The 17,415-nt window shown below is 38.1% G+C and overlaps 1 protein-coding gene and 1 pseudogene across 2 annotated transcripts in view; both read right to left on the bottom strand.

Moving 5' to 3' along the window:
• Positions 1-10,173, bottom strand: part of LOC105044639 (E3 SUMO-protein ligase SIZ1) — a 30,984-nt gene extending 20,811 nt beyond the window's left edge. Inside the window, exons 1-3 of one of the 2 annotated variants that reach the window (XM_073257239.1) lie at positions 9,558-10,173; positions 8,360-8,440; positions 7,603-7,645 (exon numbers count right to left, since the gene is read on the bottom strand). In XM_073257239.1, the coding sequence (XP_073113340.1) occupies positions 7,603-7,645; positions 8,360-8,440; positions 9,558-9,581 (148 nt within the window). In that variant the 5' untranslated portion in view covers positions 9,582-10,173. The remainder of the gene's footprint in view (positions 1-7,602; positions 7,646-8,359; positions 8,441-9,557) is intronic. The other variant, XM_073257238.1, reaches the window with a different exon arrangement.
• Positions 10,174-13,617: 3,444 nt separating this feature from the next.
• On the bottom strand, positions 13,618-17,314 carry LOC105044640 (uncharacterized; annotated as a pseudogene).
• Between the last annotated feature and the right edge of the window lie 101 nt (positions 17,315-17,415).

The following is a 17,415-nucleotide window of genomic DNA, read 5'->3' as shown; positions in this document are numbered from 1 at the left end:
TGATATTAATGTGGGAGAATCTCAATCTTGTTTGCATGAACCCCGACAATTTTTTAACAACATAAATTTAGTTGATGGTGGTTGTGTTAGCGCTCGTCGAAGATTGAATTCTGACTATCAATTTTGAAACTCCTCGATGACTGAATTTTCTAAAAGTCTAATGTTTGAGAGTAAAGATTATCTAAAGAGAGTTGTTGATCTTTATCACATTATGAAGCATCGGACATACAATGTAGTTCAATCACATTCAAAGTTGTGGTCCGTACGATGTGTATCATCAGGTAACGTACAAAATTGTAAATGAAGGCTTCGTACTGCATTGTTGAAAAAGCATGAATATTTTCAAATCACAAAATATGAGGGTCCTCACACTTGTTTGTTTACGAGATTGAGTCGAGACTACAAACATATCAGTAGAAGGATGATTGACACACTAATCCGACATATTATTAAGAAGGATTCCAGTGTTAGAGTTGAAGTTATTGTGGCAACCGTTAATAATCAATTTCAATACATAGTGTCTTATAGGAAAGCATGGTGTGGAAAGCAAAAGGCATTGATTAATATTTATGGAGAATGAGAGTCATTTTATGCAAAATTACCTTATTATATGGCTGCACTCCAACATGCAAATCTCGATACTGTGGTTTCATGAGATTTTTTTCAAATTGCAAATTTCGATGTTCGAATTTTAAATTATATTTTCTGAATTTTCAAACCATCCATCCAGAATTTTAGGCACTACCGGCACGCACTTGTATGAAAAGTTTAAAGGTAAGATGTTAATTGTAACAGGAATTGATGCAGAAAATGGGATATTTTCTTTAGCATATGCAATTGTAGATAAAGAATGCCAGTTGGAGTTTGTTTCTTTTCCAGCTCAGAACACATCGTCAAAGACAGAAATGGAGTATGCTTAATTTCTGACAGACATCCAGGTATATTAAATGCCATTGCAGATGATCTATTGGATGGAGTCCACCACGTGCCTATCACCAATACTGCTTAAGATATATCTGCAGTAATTTCAACACTCATTTTAAAAATGTGCAGCTTAAAAGAGTAGTATGGCAAGCAGAAAGTACTCATCAAGTTCGTAAGTTTAACTTTATCATAGGTAGGATCAGAACAGTGAATGAAGAGGCTTGGAGTTGGTTGTCTGATTTAGAAAAAGAGAAGTGGATATTGGCACATGATGACGGCCTGCGCTATGGTGTCTTAACTATAAATTTGTCGGAGATTTTTAATAATGTTTTACGAGGAGCTAGAAATGTGCCAATTACAGTTTATGTTCAAATGACATTTTACTGTCTTGTGAAATACTTTAATACAAGATATGCCCAAGCCTTAAGATATGTAATCTTTTTACTCCTCATGTTGCTATTAAGATTACTGAAGATCAAGTTAAAACTAATCAGCATCGAGTAACGACGTTCAACCTTCAAAGAGGCATATATGAAGTGCTTACGAGGAGAGCAAGTGCAGGATTGCGAGATGGAGGAAATTCATATACTGTTACTTTAAGTGAAAGAAAATGTTCTTGTAAAAAGTGGAGCATGTACAAATATCCATGTCACACATTTTAGCTGTGTGCCAAAAAATTACTGTATATTTTAATGGATTTGTGAATGATGCATATACAATTACAGCATATATAAATGCTTGGAGTAGCAAGTTTAATCCATTACCACATGAAGATTATTGGATGCATACACGTATGTTCAAATGTATTTTTAATCATCATCGTTTGGGACCCAAGCAGAAAAGCAGACCAAAGTCAACAAGACTGCGAAATGAGATGGATGATAGGCAAATAAGAAGTAAGAATCACTGTAGTATTTGTAAAAAACAGAGTCATGATCGCCATCGTTGTCCTATGATACTTCAATACACTTCAACTTCAAGCAGTGGAAAAAATTAAAAGCTCCGGAGATATATTTTTAATATTGTTTTATATCTTTTTGTGGGATTGTATTTTGAATGTTGTTTTATATCCAGAGATGTATTGTGTGTTTAAGTTGTATTATGTGACAATATTATGCTATCAGATATTTACTAGTAATGAATTAGTGACATCATCGTTTTCATGTATTGAAAATTATATTTCTCATGCTCTAATGCACTTGAGATATATATTATTATTTTAGATATATTAGCGTGTTATGGCGTACGATCCACGGCATCCAGACCCTCGAGACAGAAGTATTCTTACATTGCAGGAAAACCATCGATCATAGACTATTTTAGATGGCGGTGTAAGCATTCCGAACCTACTCTTACTACTTATATTATTTATAAAAAAATCTTGTTAAAATCGTATACATTATTAATTATTATATCTTATTTCAGGAGCCTAGACACCTTCGACTACGATGATTCGATGCTGACTTTTGGAGGACAGAGCACATCCCACATAGAGTGTTAGATTATTTACGATATCTGAGATTCTATGAAGTGTATCGGATTGATCGCATACAGATGGACATTGGTCTTATTACTGCCTTGCTTGAGAGATGATGTCCAGAGACATACATTTCATCTTTCATTCGGCGAGGCGACCATCACATTACAGGATGTCAGCATCCTTATCGGACTACCAGTTGATGACGATCCAGTTATCGGAGTTAATCCCATGCTTACCATTCTAGAGTGGCAGGTTTTGTGCTTATGATTACTAGAGTTTGAGCCCGAGGTTCAATTTTTCGATCATTCATGACTCAAGATAGAGTGTTTGGATGATCGTTATCAATATTTTTATATTGGAGATGATGCACCAGATGAGATGGTGCAGCAGTATATCAGGAACTAAGTGCTGCGGTTGCTAGGTAGTGTTCTATTACCTGATACTTCATCGAACAAGATAAAGTTGATATTTTTGCCATTATTGGAGGATTTAGAGTTCGCTCGTAGGCTCAGTTAGAGCAGTACAGTACTAGCTTGCCTGTACAGGATTATGTACCAGGGTTCTTATGCTGATCAGAGCGAGATTGGTGGTTATCTTGTATTATTACAGATATGTAAATTAAAAATTATATTTTTAATATTCTATTGTAGTTCTGATTGAGTATATCATGTATGATTTTTTTTGAAATTTGCAGATTTGGAAATGGAAGAGGATGCCAACTATCAGTCCATAATGGCGACAGTTGCTTGAGATGCCATCAGAACAGCATGACCCTGATGTTCCATTCAGACTAGACGGACCGTTGGGATATAGGTATAAAAATATTGCTTCCTTTACTTGAAATTTAGTACTATTTTAAATTCGATAAAATTTATTTAATATGAATACACTGTCAAGCAGATGGAACGTTACATTCAACATTCACCATGTATCGACGAGAGTGGCACGGGTTTATAGGTGCCAACTGGATACATTAGTTGATACACATAGAGGAGGATGCCTGACTAGGAGGAGGCTGCTAGATTGATCACTTGAAAAATTTGAAACAAGAATATTCATCTGTTGGTCGATCCGGACAACATTCTGTAAAACTATAGCCAATCTAGTAGAGAGAATATTTTGCCTTTCTATTCCATCTGATTCTCTCTGTATCGTACTCTGAAGTACTCTAAGAGTGCAGATAATTTCGCCTAGCTGATGTTGCATATCTGTATGAGACGAATATCTCTCTAATTCTTCGATACAACAGACTAAATTACGAATATCCTATCTGATATCCTGTACTGCTGAAATAAGATTGTCCACTTTTTGCTCGAACAAGAAAGAACTATGTATCCCACTAAGATCCATACGTGTAGTGCTTTCTCCTGAAAACGATGACTGAAGAATAGATATAACCTCCCGAGCAATTGCACTGACTATATCTAGAGCCATCTTCATTTGCTCAACAGGTTTCGTATCCTTCATAGACCTAGAAGGTCCTGCTTCACTCTTCCTCCTGGAAGAAGATCTTGCTTCACTCCTAGCTCTTTCTTCCTCACCTGAAATATCTTCGTCCATATGTTCTCTCCTTCCATCTTTTCTAGTCCACTCATCATCAATTTTAAACCAATACATTCTGTGCAAGGCTCCTTCATTGATTTTGCTATCTCTACCTAATTTTGCTGATTATTCATCCTGAATTCTTACTCCATAATGTTTAAAGATATGGTTAACATCATTGCATAAGGCAGAGACGTCTGTACCCTAGCGACCGCTTCTTGTATAATCTTGATTATCATTTTTGGAAAGTTGAGTGGGAGACATTTGACAACATAATACATAATTGCTAAATCTCTCTCAGTTACAGCATCAAATCCTCCAGTCCGAGGTTGTATAATCCAGCAAATAATTATATGGAGCCGTTTCATTTCAATATTTAAGTATCTTTCATGAATTCTCTAAAACTGACCATGATCCTCTACCCCAATAACAGTTTCGACTCTTGTAGTTCTATCTCTTCTACTACCCTGTAGGTTACCTATCGTCGGAAGTTTTAAAATTTCTCCTAGTATTTTATCATCCAAATAAATTTCTTTTTCCTTCACTGAAGATGATACAGTATATTCTTCAAATGAAATATTTTTATAAAATTTTTTAACTAACTTCATAAATATCGGAACTTCAGCAGTGCAGATAAATTTCCATCTCATGACTCTAATTAAGTTTGCAATCTCAAATTTCTCTGAATCTAAAAAGTTTATATCAACAATGCGGCTGGAAAGAATATTTTTATCACTTACAGGAGTTCTCGTAGGAGGTGATCTTGAAGGAGTTCTCGAAGGAGGAGATCTTGAAGGAAGAGGTGATGGTGCTTCGCTTGCTTCTCTTCCCCTTCCCCTTCCCCTTCTGCTTTCTTCTCCCTTTCTGCTTTCTTCACTTTTGCTTACTCTTTGACGTTGGGGAAGACGCATCTTCGGAGCCATTGGCCGAGAAGGAGATGGAAGGAGGTTTTTAGCAGAAGGAGATTTTTCGAGTGGAGATGGTTGTGAAGATGAGAGCTAGGGATTCTGATAGGAATGGAAGGGAAAGCAGATGAAGGAGTGTTCGATTTCGAAATATATAAAAGCCATAGAACAAGCCGCCTTAAAATATGATCGGAGCAACCCAATGTAGGCGCCTACATCTGGATTGTAGGCGCCTACAATCCCATTAACCATATTTAATAATATATATATATATATAGGCGCCTAACCAGATGTTGGCGCCTACATCTAGATTGTAGGCGCCTACAATCCAGATGTAGGCGCTTATTTTTTTCCAAAATCAGATGTAGGCGCCTACATCTGGGTTAGGTGCTTTTTTTTTTTAATTAATGACATATTGTAGGCGTCTACAATCAGATGTAGGCGCCTACATCTGGGCGCCTATTTTTTTTTCAATAAATATTGTTAATGGGATTGTAGATGCCTACAATCCAGATGTAGGTGCCTACATCGGGTTGTTCCGATCCTATTGGGTCACGGGTGGCTCGCTCCTGTTGGATCACGGATGGATCGGTCAGATCATCAGGTCACAGTATCCAGATGTGGTAGATCACGAAAACTTTAGGTCAGGTCACACGGAACTTTAGGTCAGATCACAGTGTCCGGTCCACATCAGTGCACATCACAACATCAGAAGCGCAAGAACGGTGCTGGTTGGACATTAGCGACCTCCGATCCAATTTAGGGTTTAGGGTTTGGGGTTTAGGGTTTGGGTTTAGGGTTTAGGGTTTAGGTTTAGGGTTTAGGGTTTAGTGGTCGGTCAGCATCCAGTCACATTAGTGCACATCCATGATGGCCTGGAGATCATCTCCTCCCTATCTGATCACATCTGATCATTGAATCATGACCTCCGATCATATCCGATCGGAGGAGGATGAGAGTTGGGAGGATTCAATCGGAGGATGAGAGCTGAGAGGATCCGGATCCGATCGGAGGATGATCGATCCGATTGGAGGATGAGAGCTGGGAGGATCTGGATCCAACCGGAGGATAAGAGCTGGAAGGATCCAATTTGAGGACGATCGAATCCGACCGGAGGATGAGAGCTGGGAGGATCGATCGGAGGATGATCGGATTCGATTGGAGGATGAGAGTTGGGAGGATCCAGATCCGACTGGAGGATGAGAGCCGGGAGGATTCGACGGAGGACGACCGGATCCGACCGGAGGATAAGAGTTGGGAGGATTCGATTGGAGCATGAGAGCTAGGAGGATCCGGATTCGACCGAAGGATGAGAGCTGGGAGGATCCGATCAGAGGATGACCGGATCCGATCGGAGGAGAATGAGAGCTGGGAGGATCCGGATCCGACTAGAGGATGAGAACTGAGAGGATCAGATCGGAGGACGACCGGATCCGATCGGAGGATAAGAGATGGGAGGAGGTTCATAAGGCTTTATGAGTCGCCCTTTGATATGGCGACTCTCCTTCCACACCATGATTTTTTTGGGTGATCCAATTTTCTTGGGTGATTCAGCACTCGCATATGGCGTGAGGGCATTTAAGAACATTATTTTCGTAAATTATTTTAAAATTAACAATAAATTATTTTAAAATTAACAATAAATTAGTAAAAATTTGAACATTATTTTCATAAATTATTTTAAAATTAATAATAAATTAGTAAAAAATTAAATTTAACAGGGATGGTGGTGGATTATTTTCGTAATTTGTTTTAAAATTAACATGAGGGGTTTGAAAACGCCATTTGAAATGGCGCTTTTGATTTTTTTTTTTTGAATTTTCATTCCACCAAAGATGGGGAGGAGATGACGTGTAGCGAAGTTTGATTTTTGATTCCACGGGGGATGGGAACGTAGAACGAAAAAACATCAGTTGGAATGGCGTTTTCTATCAAATAAATGCTATTTGAAATGGCGTTTTATGGTTTTGCATCATTCTTGTAAATAAATTGAAAGGTGCATTAGTTTTGTAAAAAAAAATTAATATTATTTGGGTAAAGAACTCATTTTTTTCTCTCGTGGCTTGCCTTAGTGGTGTACAGAGAGAGGCATACATGAATCAGTCATTACTCTGTGATATTTTCCTCTAACTACTATTACTTAGGAAAGCATGAAAGCTGATGTGCTAAAATGCAAACAATAAGACCGATGTGCATGCACATAGATGTCTATATCCATGCTTCAAATCAATATGTACTATTGCATGAAGGTTGTTCAGAACACTTTTTTTTATGGGATGCTCCATGATTCTGTAAAAGATAACATCTAACAAAGAAAACATATATAGCTTTAACTGAAACAGCAAAGATGCAAGAACAAAAAGGATACAGAGAAAAACATAACACAACAATTACCTACAGATGATAGGGATTAAAAACAATATATCACAATGAGCCAAAATTAATAGTATATGATCAATGAACATAAACACATCTGAATAAAACTACCTCGCATTAGAAAAGATTAAATAGCAGCAGCAGCAACACCAACCAGCAGAAGAATTGAATAGAATCGAATATTATGTTCAACAAACAACAAAGAACTTATAATTGTGCAAAAGAAAAATAAAAGAATTATAGAACAAAATCACCAAAAGAAGATATATATCAATAATTGAAATCTGCAGACAAATGCAATTTCACCAAGGAAAAAATTAATCAGAATGAGATCTCAGATATTATAGGAAAAGAAAAGTCACAAAACATCGGTACCTTGTTCATCTGACAATAATGCCAAAATCCTATCAATAAGATCCTGCATTGCGTTCAACCACATAAAAACCATATTAAAGATTATACAAATACGATGCAAAAGCATCTATAGTACTGTAAGTGAGGAAACAGAACAGGTTTAATTGTACATATAAGCAGTGATAGTAAATTAAAATTATAACTTGGTATATTTAACTATTCAGGAATACAACAAGTCAACATGAAAGCATTGAGCCTCAGGTCAACATCGATAATTTTCATATTATGTGTTCTAATATAACGATTATTAAAAGATAAGAAGTATCAAAATACTACATAAACAATTACTGCACCAAACAAATTCCATATTCTAGACCTTTTTATGAGATTAATTTATCGTTTAGGTTATTAAAATAAGAATAAAAATTAAAAAAAAAAACTTTTTCCTGAAAAAATCAAATGATACCAGAAAAAGAGAATCTATCCATCAATTTCTCCATACATTTCATAGATATTGGAGATATTTCATATAACTCATATATTGCATCTAAGTCAAAGAACCAAAGTACATCATAAAACAAGTTTTTGACGAAATAGGCAAAACTGTTCCCCCCATATAATGTTACTTATCACAGGTTCCTTAGATATCCAACAAAGAGAATCCCAGACTCCAAGCACTACCTGTTGTGGCATTTTTACTATAGTCACTCTGGATACCAGCTCTCCACATTAAAAGAAAAAAACGAATATACATATAAAAAGAGAGTAAATTGCTGACCTGTTTTTTCCCTTGCTTTCCTAGACCCAGTTGAGTCAGGACATCTTTAAGCTCCTTAATTCTGAAGCACGCTAATTTATCCTGATGAAAAATTAAGCAGGCATGATTATTGGAAACAAAATATAACGTCTCTTTGCGAGACGTTTAGATTGTACATAAGATGTATGATTTCAGAAATACTACATATCAGATGATAGACACTCATTTTCATACTTGGTCCGAATTGCAGAATTAAACCATTCATCCCAGATATGAGCCATGCAACATATCATATGAACCTTTATTAAAAAAAAAAAAAAGCACCTGGATTTTACCAAGAAAAACATGCATGGATAAAGAAAGAATCTTGTCTCGATTACAGCATATAACACGTTTTAGCACTTCATGATACAGGAATTTGTACCATCTTCTCCTTTTTTTTTTTTTGTGTGTGTGTGTGGATCATCCAACTTATTTGAGAAATAATTTCCAAGTTGGGAAACCAGATAATGACTTAAATCATTAATTTGTGCCAGTAGGTAATGCCCCCGTCCCGCCCCCCCCCCCCCCACAAGAGAGAAAGAGAGAGAGATTTATCACTTTTTGCATAAAAAGCGGTACACAGTATTGATCAAGCAATTTGCTCAGAACATGCCAATTTATTTCTATTGGCAAGGTTCTATTACTACAGCTTCCGTACTGATAAAGTTGGCACATTCCAAGCATCCTTTTCAAGAAAAGAAGAATAACAAAGATGACAACCATTTGAATCAGACCACTAGCCTATCCATTATTAAAAAAACCTATAGCTAGACAAGAAAATTAAGCAGATAACAGCGGCCATAGCTTACATTGAAGAACCATCTTCAGAGGCACTCGAAAACAAACAAATTCAGCACTGGTCACAGTACTTTCAGCTCAAAATGCCAAAGAAGACCATTGCAAAAACAAAATTGTATTCTCAGTAAATTTGAAGTTGTGTTTAGACATATACGACTAACCCAGGAAAATCCTAAATTTGCGCGTTTGGGGGAAGAAAAAAAAACTTCAAATCTATCTAACATGCTAAGCAATCAGCATTAGTAAATTCAAATACAGAATTCCCACACAAAAATTAAATTGAATTCGAACAACTCACCTTTGACACTACCATAATTTACCACAAAAACAATTTAAGGCAGAAGAAAAGGAGTCCAAGATATATGGAAGAAGACATTACCCTGAAACTCGGCACCAAATCCATTGATCCAAAACCCCACAATCCAACCACCAGAAGACCAAAATTTTAGCCCACCGTCGCCTCAATCGACCAACCTCCGGTCCCGAAAGCGTGCCAATTCCGTCCGATCAAAATTCAGTCAAGACAGAGACCTCCAATTCAATTCGATCTTCCTTCAGCGAAATCGGACCCGGAAAGACCGATACATCAATCCCCAGCTTGGGTCCGATCGATCGAGCATCAGAGAACTCGCTCCAAGAAACCGTAGGCAGTGTGAGGAGATGATCGATGGATCATTGGGACTCGATGGATAGAAAATTGATAGAAACCCGGGAAGAGAAGGAAGGAATTGGAGAGGGGGCAGTGGAGGAGGAGGAGGCTTCTCTTCTCGCGGCGGCGGTGGCGTGAGAGAGAGGGAGCTCGAGTTGATCGATGGAAATGGTGGCGTCAGCGACGTCGCAGCCCGATCCACAACCCTATGTAGCAGCAACGCACAAGCAGTGCTGCGGACTTATGCTCCATATTCAAATGGGGTTTGTTACACTCGCACGAGTCCGCGCCATGAGCAACTTCGCTCCTCCTTCTCGTTCGTCAATTTTGTTCGCTTTGGCTTTTTCAAATAAAGCTTTGCTTTGCTTTCTTTATATATATAATATATATATATATATATATATATATATATATAATTCATCTGATGACAGTTATACGGCTGATCAACCTGGACTCGAAGGGGAGGGACGGCCTGCCGCTTCGGTCTGGTATCCCGAGCCGAACTTAACTCCAAAAAAAAAAAAAAAAAAAAGTTCGGGACCCAAAAAAATTTATTATTATTTTTTTATTTTTTTGTTATCCTTCTTTTTAAGCTAGAGCTATCATGGCCGGTGCTAGTTTTTTTTTTTTTTTTTTTTTTTTGTTTTGTTTTTGATGCAGGGAGCTGGCAAGTGTGAAAGGAAAATTTTATGGTTTTTTTTTTGTTTTGTTTTGTTGGGTTAATACGGAGAAGGATACAAAATCCCAAAACAAAAATTGAGCGTAACCAGCTGCACCCATCTTATCAGCGGCTTAACATAATCTAAATTAGGATAAAGACCATCTAAAAGAGTAATAGAGAAGTCATCTTGATAGGCCAAAGCAGCTAACCAATCTACCCTGAAACTACGCAAGAATCATCTACGTTGAACGAATCTGCTTTACAATCTTTGAAACATCACATAGGAAGCATCTGCCTTGAAACATCACGGAAGAAGCATCTGCATCCAATATAAGGCCGAATTCAGACGGAACTGAGCCATCATACCCATATTGGATGTCGTCCGGTAAAGTAGCACTTTCTGAAACACAAACAAACTCCATTGTCAATTAAATATATCATTGATTAGAGGGTGATCACCGTGTCAACATCTCGCCGGGACAAATGGACTCATCTTTATAGCAACGATTGGGCAAGTGGACTCACGTTTTTGTAGCCTTGATCACTAGATTCATCCCCTATGTAAGGTTAAATCGGGGAATTAATGTGACACATAATGTTTGGAGGCGTGCTAGATCAATATGTACAGGTCACTGCAACCTGTATCACTCTCGCAATCCCGTCTCTTGTTACAGACTCAACTACTCGGTGAGACAACTTTCTTCGAACCTTTGGGAGATGGCAATTGGCCCTTCTCGCAGCTTATCCTGAGGTGGATAGAAATTTCTTCTTCTTTGCCGCTGCACATGGAGAGTGTTTGACCATTCCGATTCTGATTCTAAATTATTTCGATTTTCATTTTTATTTTGATTCTGGTTGCGAACCAAATATCCCCTTGAAGTCTATACACCATCAGTAGCGGGCAGCATTTCTTTTCTTTTTTATTCTTTTCTTTTTTATCTGTAGAGAACGGGCAGCATTTTTTTGCCACACCTAAATCGGTTATAACATCTGTTTAGTATGGGTTGCAAACACTTTAAGAGAGTGTTTGGTTCGTAATTGGAATCATAATAAGAATCGAAATTGGAATGGCCAAGTCTCACGAAGCATTTGGTTCGCGATCGAAATCAAAATTGAAATAAAAAATTGAATCCATAGAGGAAAGTAGGGATTGAATTCTATATAAATTGATCCATTCTCATTTCATCTCAAAATCGGAATCGAAATAAGACTCCTCCTAACCAAACGATTGAAATTTGCGTCATCCATTCTGATTCCGATTTCAGACCTCCACTCTTTGCAATCAAACATCTCTTAAATAGCAAAACTCTAATTGAAAAAATATAGATAGAAGAAAGATATGAAATTCGTAGAATTCATGAGATCAAATAAGAGATCAAATCCGTGCATTTATAACCCGATGAGTCACCGTAATGTCACCATAACAACTATCCCATAAATTTAGCAGCCAAGATTATCTCAAACTTTAAATCCTAGACGCTTTCCGTTGGAGGCCAAAATTATGTGGGGAGAAACAACGGTGATCTACAAAATCTAACTGAAATCTAAATTTTAGTGGGGGGATGGAGAGCAATCGCCCCGCCTCCTTCCCCAGCTCCAATCCACCCATGTGCCCTCCCTTGCAGAAATTAATGATATATACTTCAACTTTCTTACAGATATTTCTTATAAATAATTACATGCATGAATAAAAACGTGGCCAACATGGACGTTGGTCAAAGAGATTTCTTAAACTTCCAACCAATGCTTTCCTTAGGAATTAAAAAACATTGCTATCACATTTTCCTTTTTACAGCCATAGCTTAGCCCTGCATAATTTAAAAATATGTTCAGCTTTTAACACCTATTATTCAGGTAGTACACCAAACACCTATTGTTCAGCTTTTAACTAGAACGAGCTTCCTCCATATTTGGATTAACGTTCAGCACCTAACACCAAAGGTCCTTTGTACCCTCAAGGAGACAATTTAGTCAAAGATGTCGACACTTATTTGGCCAAGAAAATATTTAAATAATCGTAGACAGATGGATGGATGGAGAGAGAGTCAGTCTAGCATCATGAGCATTATCCATATAAAAAAATGGTCATAAAAAGAAATGTAATAAATGAATTCAATGAAAAAGAAAAAGGATGATCAAAGGCGGCATCTTGCTTTCCAGATCTCTTGAAGCCAATTTGCAGCCGCCGCGCCTCCACACAAAGCACCAAGCACCGTCAAACATAGCGCTTCCAAGGTCACCATCTGTTCAAAGTTCCACCATCAGTGCAGCCTTGACATTTTTATGTATACGATTGTCGAGCATCTAAAAGCCTGTATACTTGTTGAACGTGTCAAGCCTAGAGACATCGCAAATTTCTTTCAACACTGCTTAAAGGTCATTAATTTAAGAAATATTGCAAAAGTAACCTGTCTCCAATTTCTATCACATAAGCTGAAATCAGGGTCGGTCCTGACTTTTTTTAGACCTAGGGCTAAATGAAAAAATGAGACCTTCTCTATTAAAAATTAACATACTTTAAATATTAATTATCATTGAAAAATTAATCTACGTGCAATAATTTTCTATAGATATATTCGTTAAGCAGTGTATAAAACCCATCATTAATTTATTTAATTATTTTTCTTGTTATAATATTGTAGAAAGTCATCCTTGCACCCTATTGGAACATCAATACAAGGTCTAGGCCTGAGGCGGTCGTCCAGTTTGACCTGCCCCAGGGCCGGCCCTGGCTGAAATCCATACTCTTCTTCAATTCTTTGTCACAAATGCATTATCACTCTAGCATACGTAAATATCCATTAAAATTACCACCACGAATGCACCAATGTATACAAAAAGGACAAGAACAGTTCTGTATGAAAGGACAAGCACATTTTTGTATGGAATAAGTTTAATTTGAGAGGATAAAAAATAACCTCATTATTTATTTCTATCATTTCTGACAAGTCACTGAGGTAATCACATACATACATATATATATATGTATGTATATGTTCGTGTACACACATACGCACGTCTTACAATCTGATCAGAATTGCATGAGATAAAGCTTGAGCAATGTAAATTTCATACATGTTCAATTTTTCATTATAAGGGCTTCACATCTTTGGCAGGTGCTGGATGAAAAGTAACAAACAAAATCATGAGTCAGCCTCTATTGCTGTGGAACCAAATTATACATGCCAGAAAGCCAATGCAGTATTCCAAAAGCAGAAATATGTATGCATGCATGAACAAACATGTCCCCGCACATACAAATAACCACATGCACACGTGCATACATGCAAGCTTTTGTGGTGGTGGGCAATGAATATAAGCCTCAGTAACAAATGCACTATACCAAATGCTAGATATATAAGTGTAGACGCATATTGTTAACCAGCTGGCTTTTTTTAATTCAATGTTGAAGACAAAGACAACTATCAAATACCATACCATATTAGCACGAAAAATAAATTCAAAAAATGATAGTCTAAAAGTTAACTAGATACTTCCTAACTCTGTCAATCTCCATTTTTTTTTTTTCAAACAAAAAGGAATGTATAAGACAAGGATATTGCTCGCAAGAATATTTATGTAAAGATTGGGATGCTCTCAGAACAGCATTCCCACACCATCAAAACACAGAACAGATTCCTCAGATTTTCTTTCCTTTTGTACATATGCTTACTTTAAATTAATTAAATTGAGTGGAGGGAAGTACCTTACTTCCTCCATATTACATCAAAAAAGAAAAAACACAACAGATTACGAACAAATGAGGCGTAAACAAATGAAAGTCTTGCAGCACAAATATCAAAAAGGAAGATATAAAAAATACAACAAAAGGGTGGGGGTCAGTTCAGAAGTAGATATTTTTGTTTACAACATTTTCATCACTTCAAAAAGTTAGCCATTCGATCCTGTTAGGTATCACCTACCCAGATAATGATACTTTTGGATCATTAAATCAAAAACCTGATCACACATGCAAGCAAAGTGAGGGTACTGCATTCACAAACATATCCACATACACATGCACACAATGCTTGCATACAAAGACAAACACGAGTACAGCACCGGTCAAGTACCTTTTCAACGGCATGCTCAAATAGTTCCCTTGGCCATTCTATCTCGGTATTTCCATGTCTTTAGACAAAATTGGAGAGGTAGGTGACCCATATATCTTTAACGTGGGGGTATTTAAAGATCTTCGCACCTCCTTAAATGCATCCTGAAAGTATTTGTGCTCCTAAAGAAAGTCCAAAGTCATTCAGCAGCAAATAAGTTTATCATTTATTGAAGATAGAAAATTGACACATTTTGGAGAACTTTATTCAGGTAGTTCACATCAAGAAGAAAAGCATTGCTAAGAATTATGTGGAGTAGCTATTCTCAAGTCAAGTATTCTCTCATAAACAGCACAAGTGGATTCTAATGTTCCTAAGCTCTCTTCCCAATGCACATAAAAGCTCCACAGCCTCAAAGATTTATGCAACTTCATCTGCACGGGCTTATTCCCATTGGCAGCAATTGCAAAAAGTATGCAAGTTAGAAACAGAGCAAGTGTCAACAGCTCTTTCATCATCATATGATATGCTTGGTTCAGCTAGAAATTCTGAGAGGAGCTTCAACTGAGGCAAGAGGTCAATATACGTGCATATCACCTATGACATTAGGAGATTATTTCAATATCAAACAGCAAAAATTTAATAGGTTAATTTTATAATTTAATATTTCAAGACAATGATCCACACCTGTATTTATTCATTTCAGAAACATGCAGGTACGTCTATGTGTCTGTATTAATTGTATCCAGAATTGAAACATTAGGAGCATATGTCTATTGCTTAGATGACCTCATAAGATGAGACAATGCTTGTTTGTAAAGGCTGTGGTGTGTCTCTGCCTTCAGAACAGGAGTTGAGAGAAAGAAAATAAGATGAGATCGAGGGTTAAAGTCCAACTTTGTCTGGCAGAAAATCAAACCTCATGAGAATAATTTAAACCCTGGGTATCATGCTATCATGTACAATTTGTATTGGCCCATAGCATGCCACTAGGCTGGCTACAATCAAGTTCCTGCATGGCTCAAACACCAACCCGGTTGGTATCCAACTATTATACAGTCACCAAACAAACAACTGGTACTCACTGATTAAAGCTCAGTTCTACACAAACCTTGTCTCTCCCCACAACACCCTTTCCAATCTAACTTCTTCATTCAGATTGAATCAACCATATTTGACCTAGGGCAGTAAATGTATGCCCAAAGCAAATAAGTATCAAAATCATAGATCATATTTTTCTTAACAAAAGTTTTGAAGTCCTTTATTTTCACAGATCAAGCAGGCAAGGACTCAACATCAGAACAACTTGAATCATTCCAAAAGTAGAATCAGTAAACAGAATAAATTACCTATTCGCTTGATGTCAACAGAGGGCTCTGCAGTCGCCCGCATCATGAGTTTTGGTGCCTTCTTAAAGTTTTTGTGCCCTAGCTCCATTCTTGCCCATTCACACCACACACAAGCCAGATTGTCAACTGTCTTGTAATTCACTTCCACAGCCTTCTCAAATATCTTTGTAGCATCCTCAAGATCATTGTGGCTTCCATACGGCGTTGCAAAAGCGACCCACAAAGTGTGAGGCTTACGGCGCTACGTTGATGGATCCAGAGTTCTCACTGCCTCCATATAAGTCAACATCTGCTTTGTGGGATTGCCCTCGAAAAGCTTCACTCAGCTGCATTGGCGTAAATTCCATGATTCAAGAAAGGTTTAGTATCATTGGAAAAATTTACCAACATAGAATATAAGGAAAATATACTGCGTTGTGAATCTAAAAAGTGATTTTTAAATAATTTTTTGTGCAAGAAATTTAATCCGTTGACAAAAGGAGGACATGTTTATCCGAGCGCTTACTTGTGCCACTCCTTAACATTGTGAGGATTCTGCCTCAAGATCACGCTGTTGAGGAGGTCCGGCCTCCTTTCCAAGAGGTGGTCGTACCTAGCCAACCTGAGATCCACATCGTCATCGTCATTCAAACAAAAGCCATGAAGGAACTTCTTCACAAGCTTCGCGATGCCGTCTTCGCCATTCTCCTCGTCCCGGTCCCCCTCTTCATCAGAGTCCTCAACCGTCTCATGCTTTGCAGAGAGCGCACTCTGCTCGAACTGGGCATAGGATTCGAAGATGGCGCTGAAATTCCTCACGCTAATCACGGTAGTGAGGTCCACCTCAAAGATGTCACAGGCCTTCTCGTAGATCCCGGATCGCTTCTTGAAGGGGGTGGCGAGGGCCACTAGGTAGCGCCACCATAGCTTCAGGCTGAAAGGGTTGCGGAGATCTCCTGCCGTAGACGAGGTTGTCCTGGTCGGGTAGAGGTCCGGCGAGATCCCCACCCCCGAAGCCGACATCGTCGCCGCCGTCGCAATTGGAAAGAAAAACCTGGACGGAAAGAGATAGACGGTGAGATTGCACGTAGAAAAAAATATATATGTTCCCAGGGTTTCAGAGAGAAGAAGACGGTGATATAAGCGAGAGATAAATGGACGGCGGCCGGCCGGAGAAAGGAAACAACATTAGAAACCAGATACAGAGGAATTCCGGCGATGGACGGGGTCAGGCAGGGGCGGCGACGGATGGAGTGAACGGAAGCCGGCGGCAGAGGGGAGCGATCGGGTCTTCATCGGAGGGAACCGGTAACGAGAAAGAACAGGAAGAGCGCTGGGCCCCCGGCAGGCGTGATGGACGGTTATGATGGAACTAGATTAGATTTGATTGGGAATTGGAAAAGAAAGAATTTATGCAAAATTCCATAACGGACGGTCGTGCAAGGTGCAACCCCCAAACGGAGGGACATAAATAAACGCACGACGGCACGAGAGTCCTAAAAAATAATCACACTAGTCCAAGCACTTGTCGAGTTGTACCATTGGAT

The sequence above is a fragment of the Elaeis guineensis genome, chromosome 5, assembly GCF_000442705.2.
Source record: "Elaeis guineensis isolate ETL-2024a chromosome 5, EG11, whole genome shotgun sequence".
NCBI classification, from domain to species: domain Eukaryota; kingdom Viridiplantae; phylum Streptophyta; class Magnoliopsida; order Arecales; family Arecaceae; genus Elaeis; species Elaeis guineensis.
This window is presented reverse-complemented; position numbering and strand designations above follow the sequence as displayed.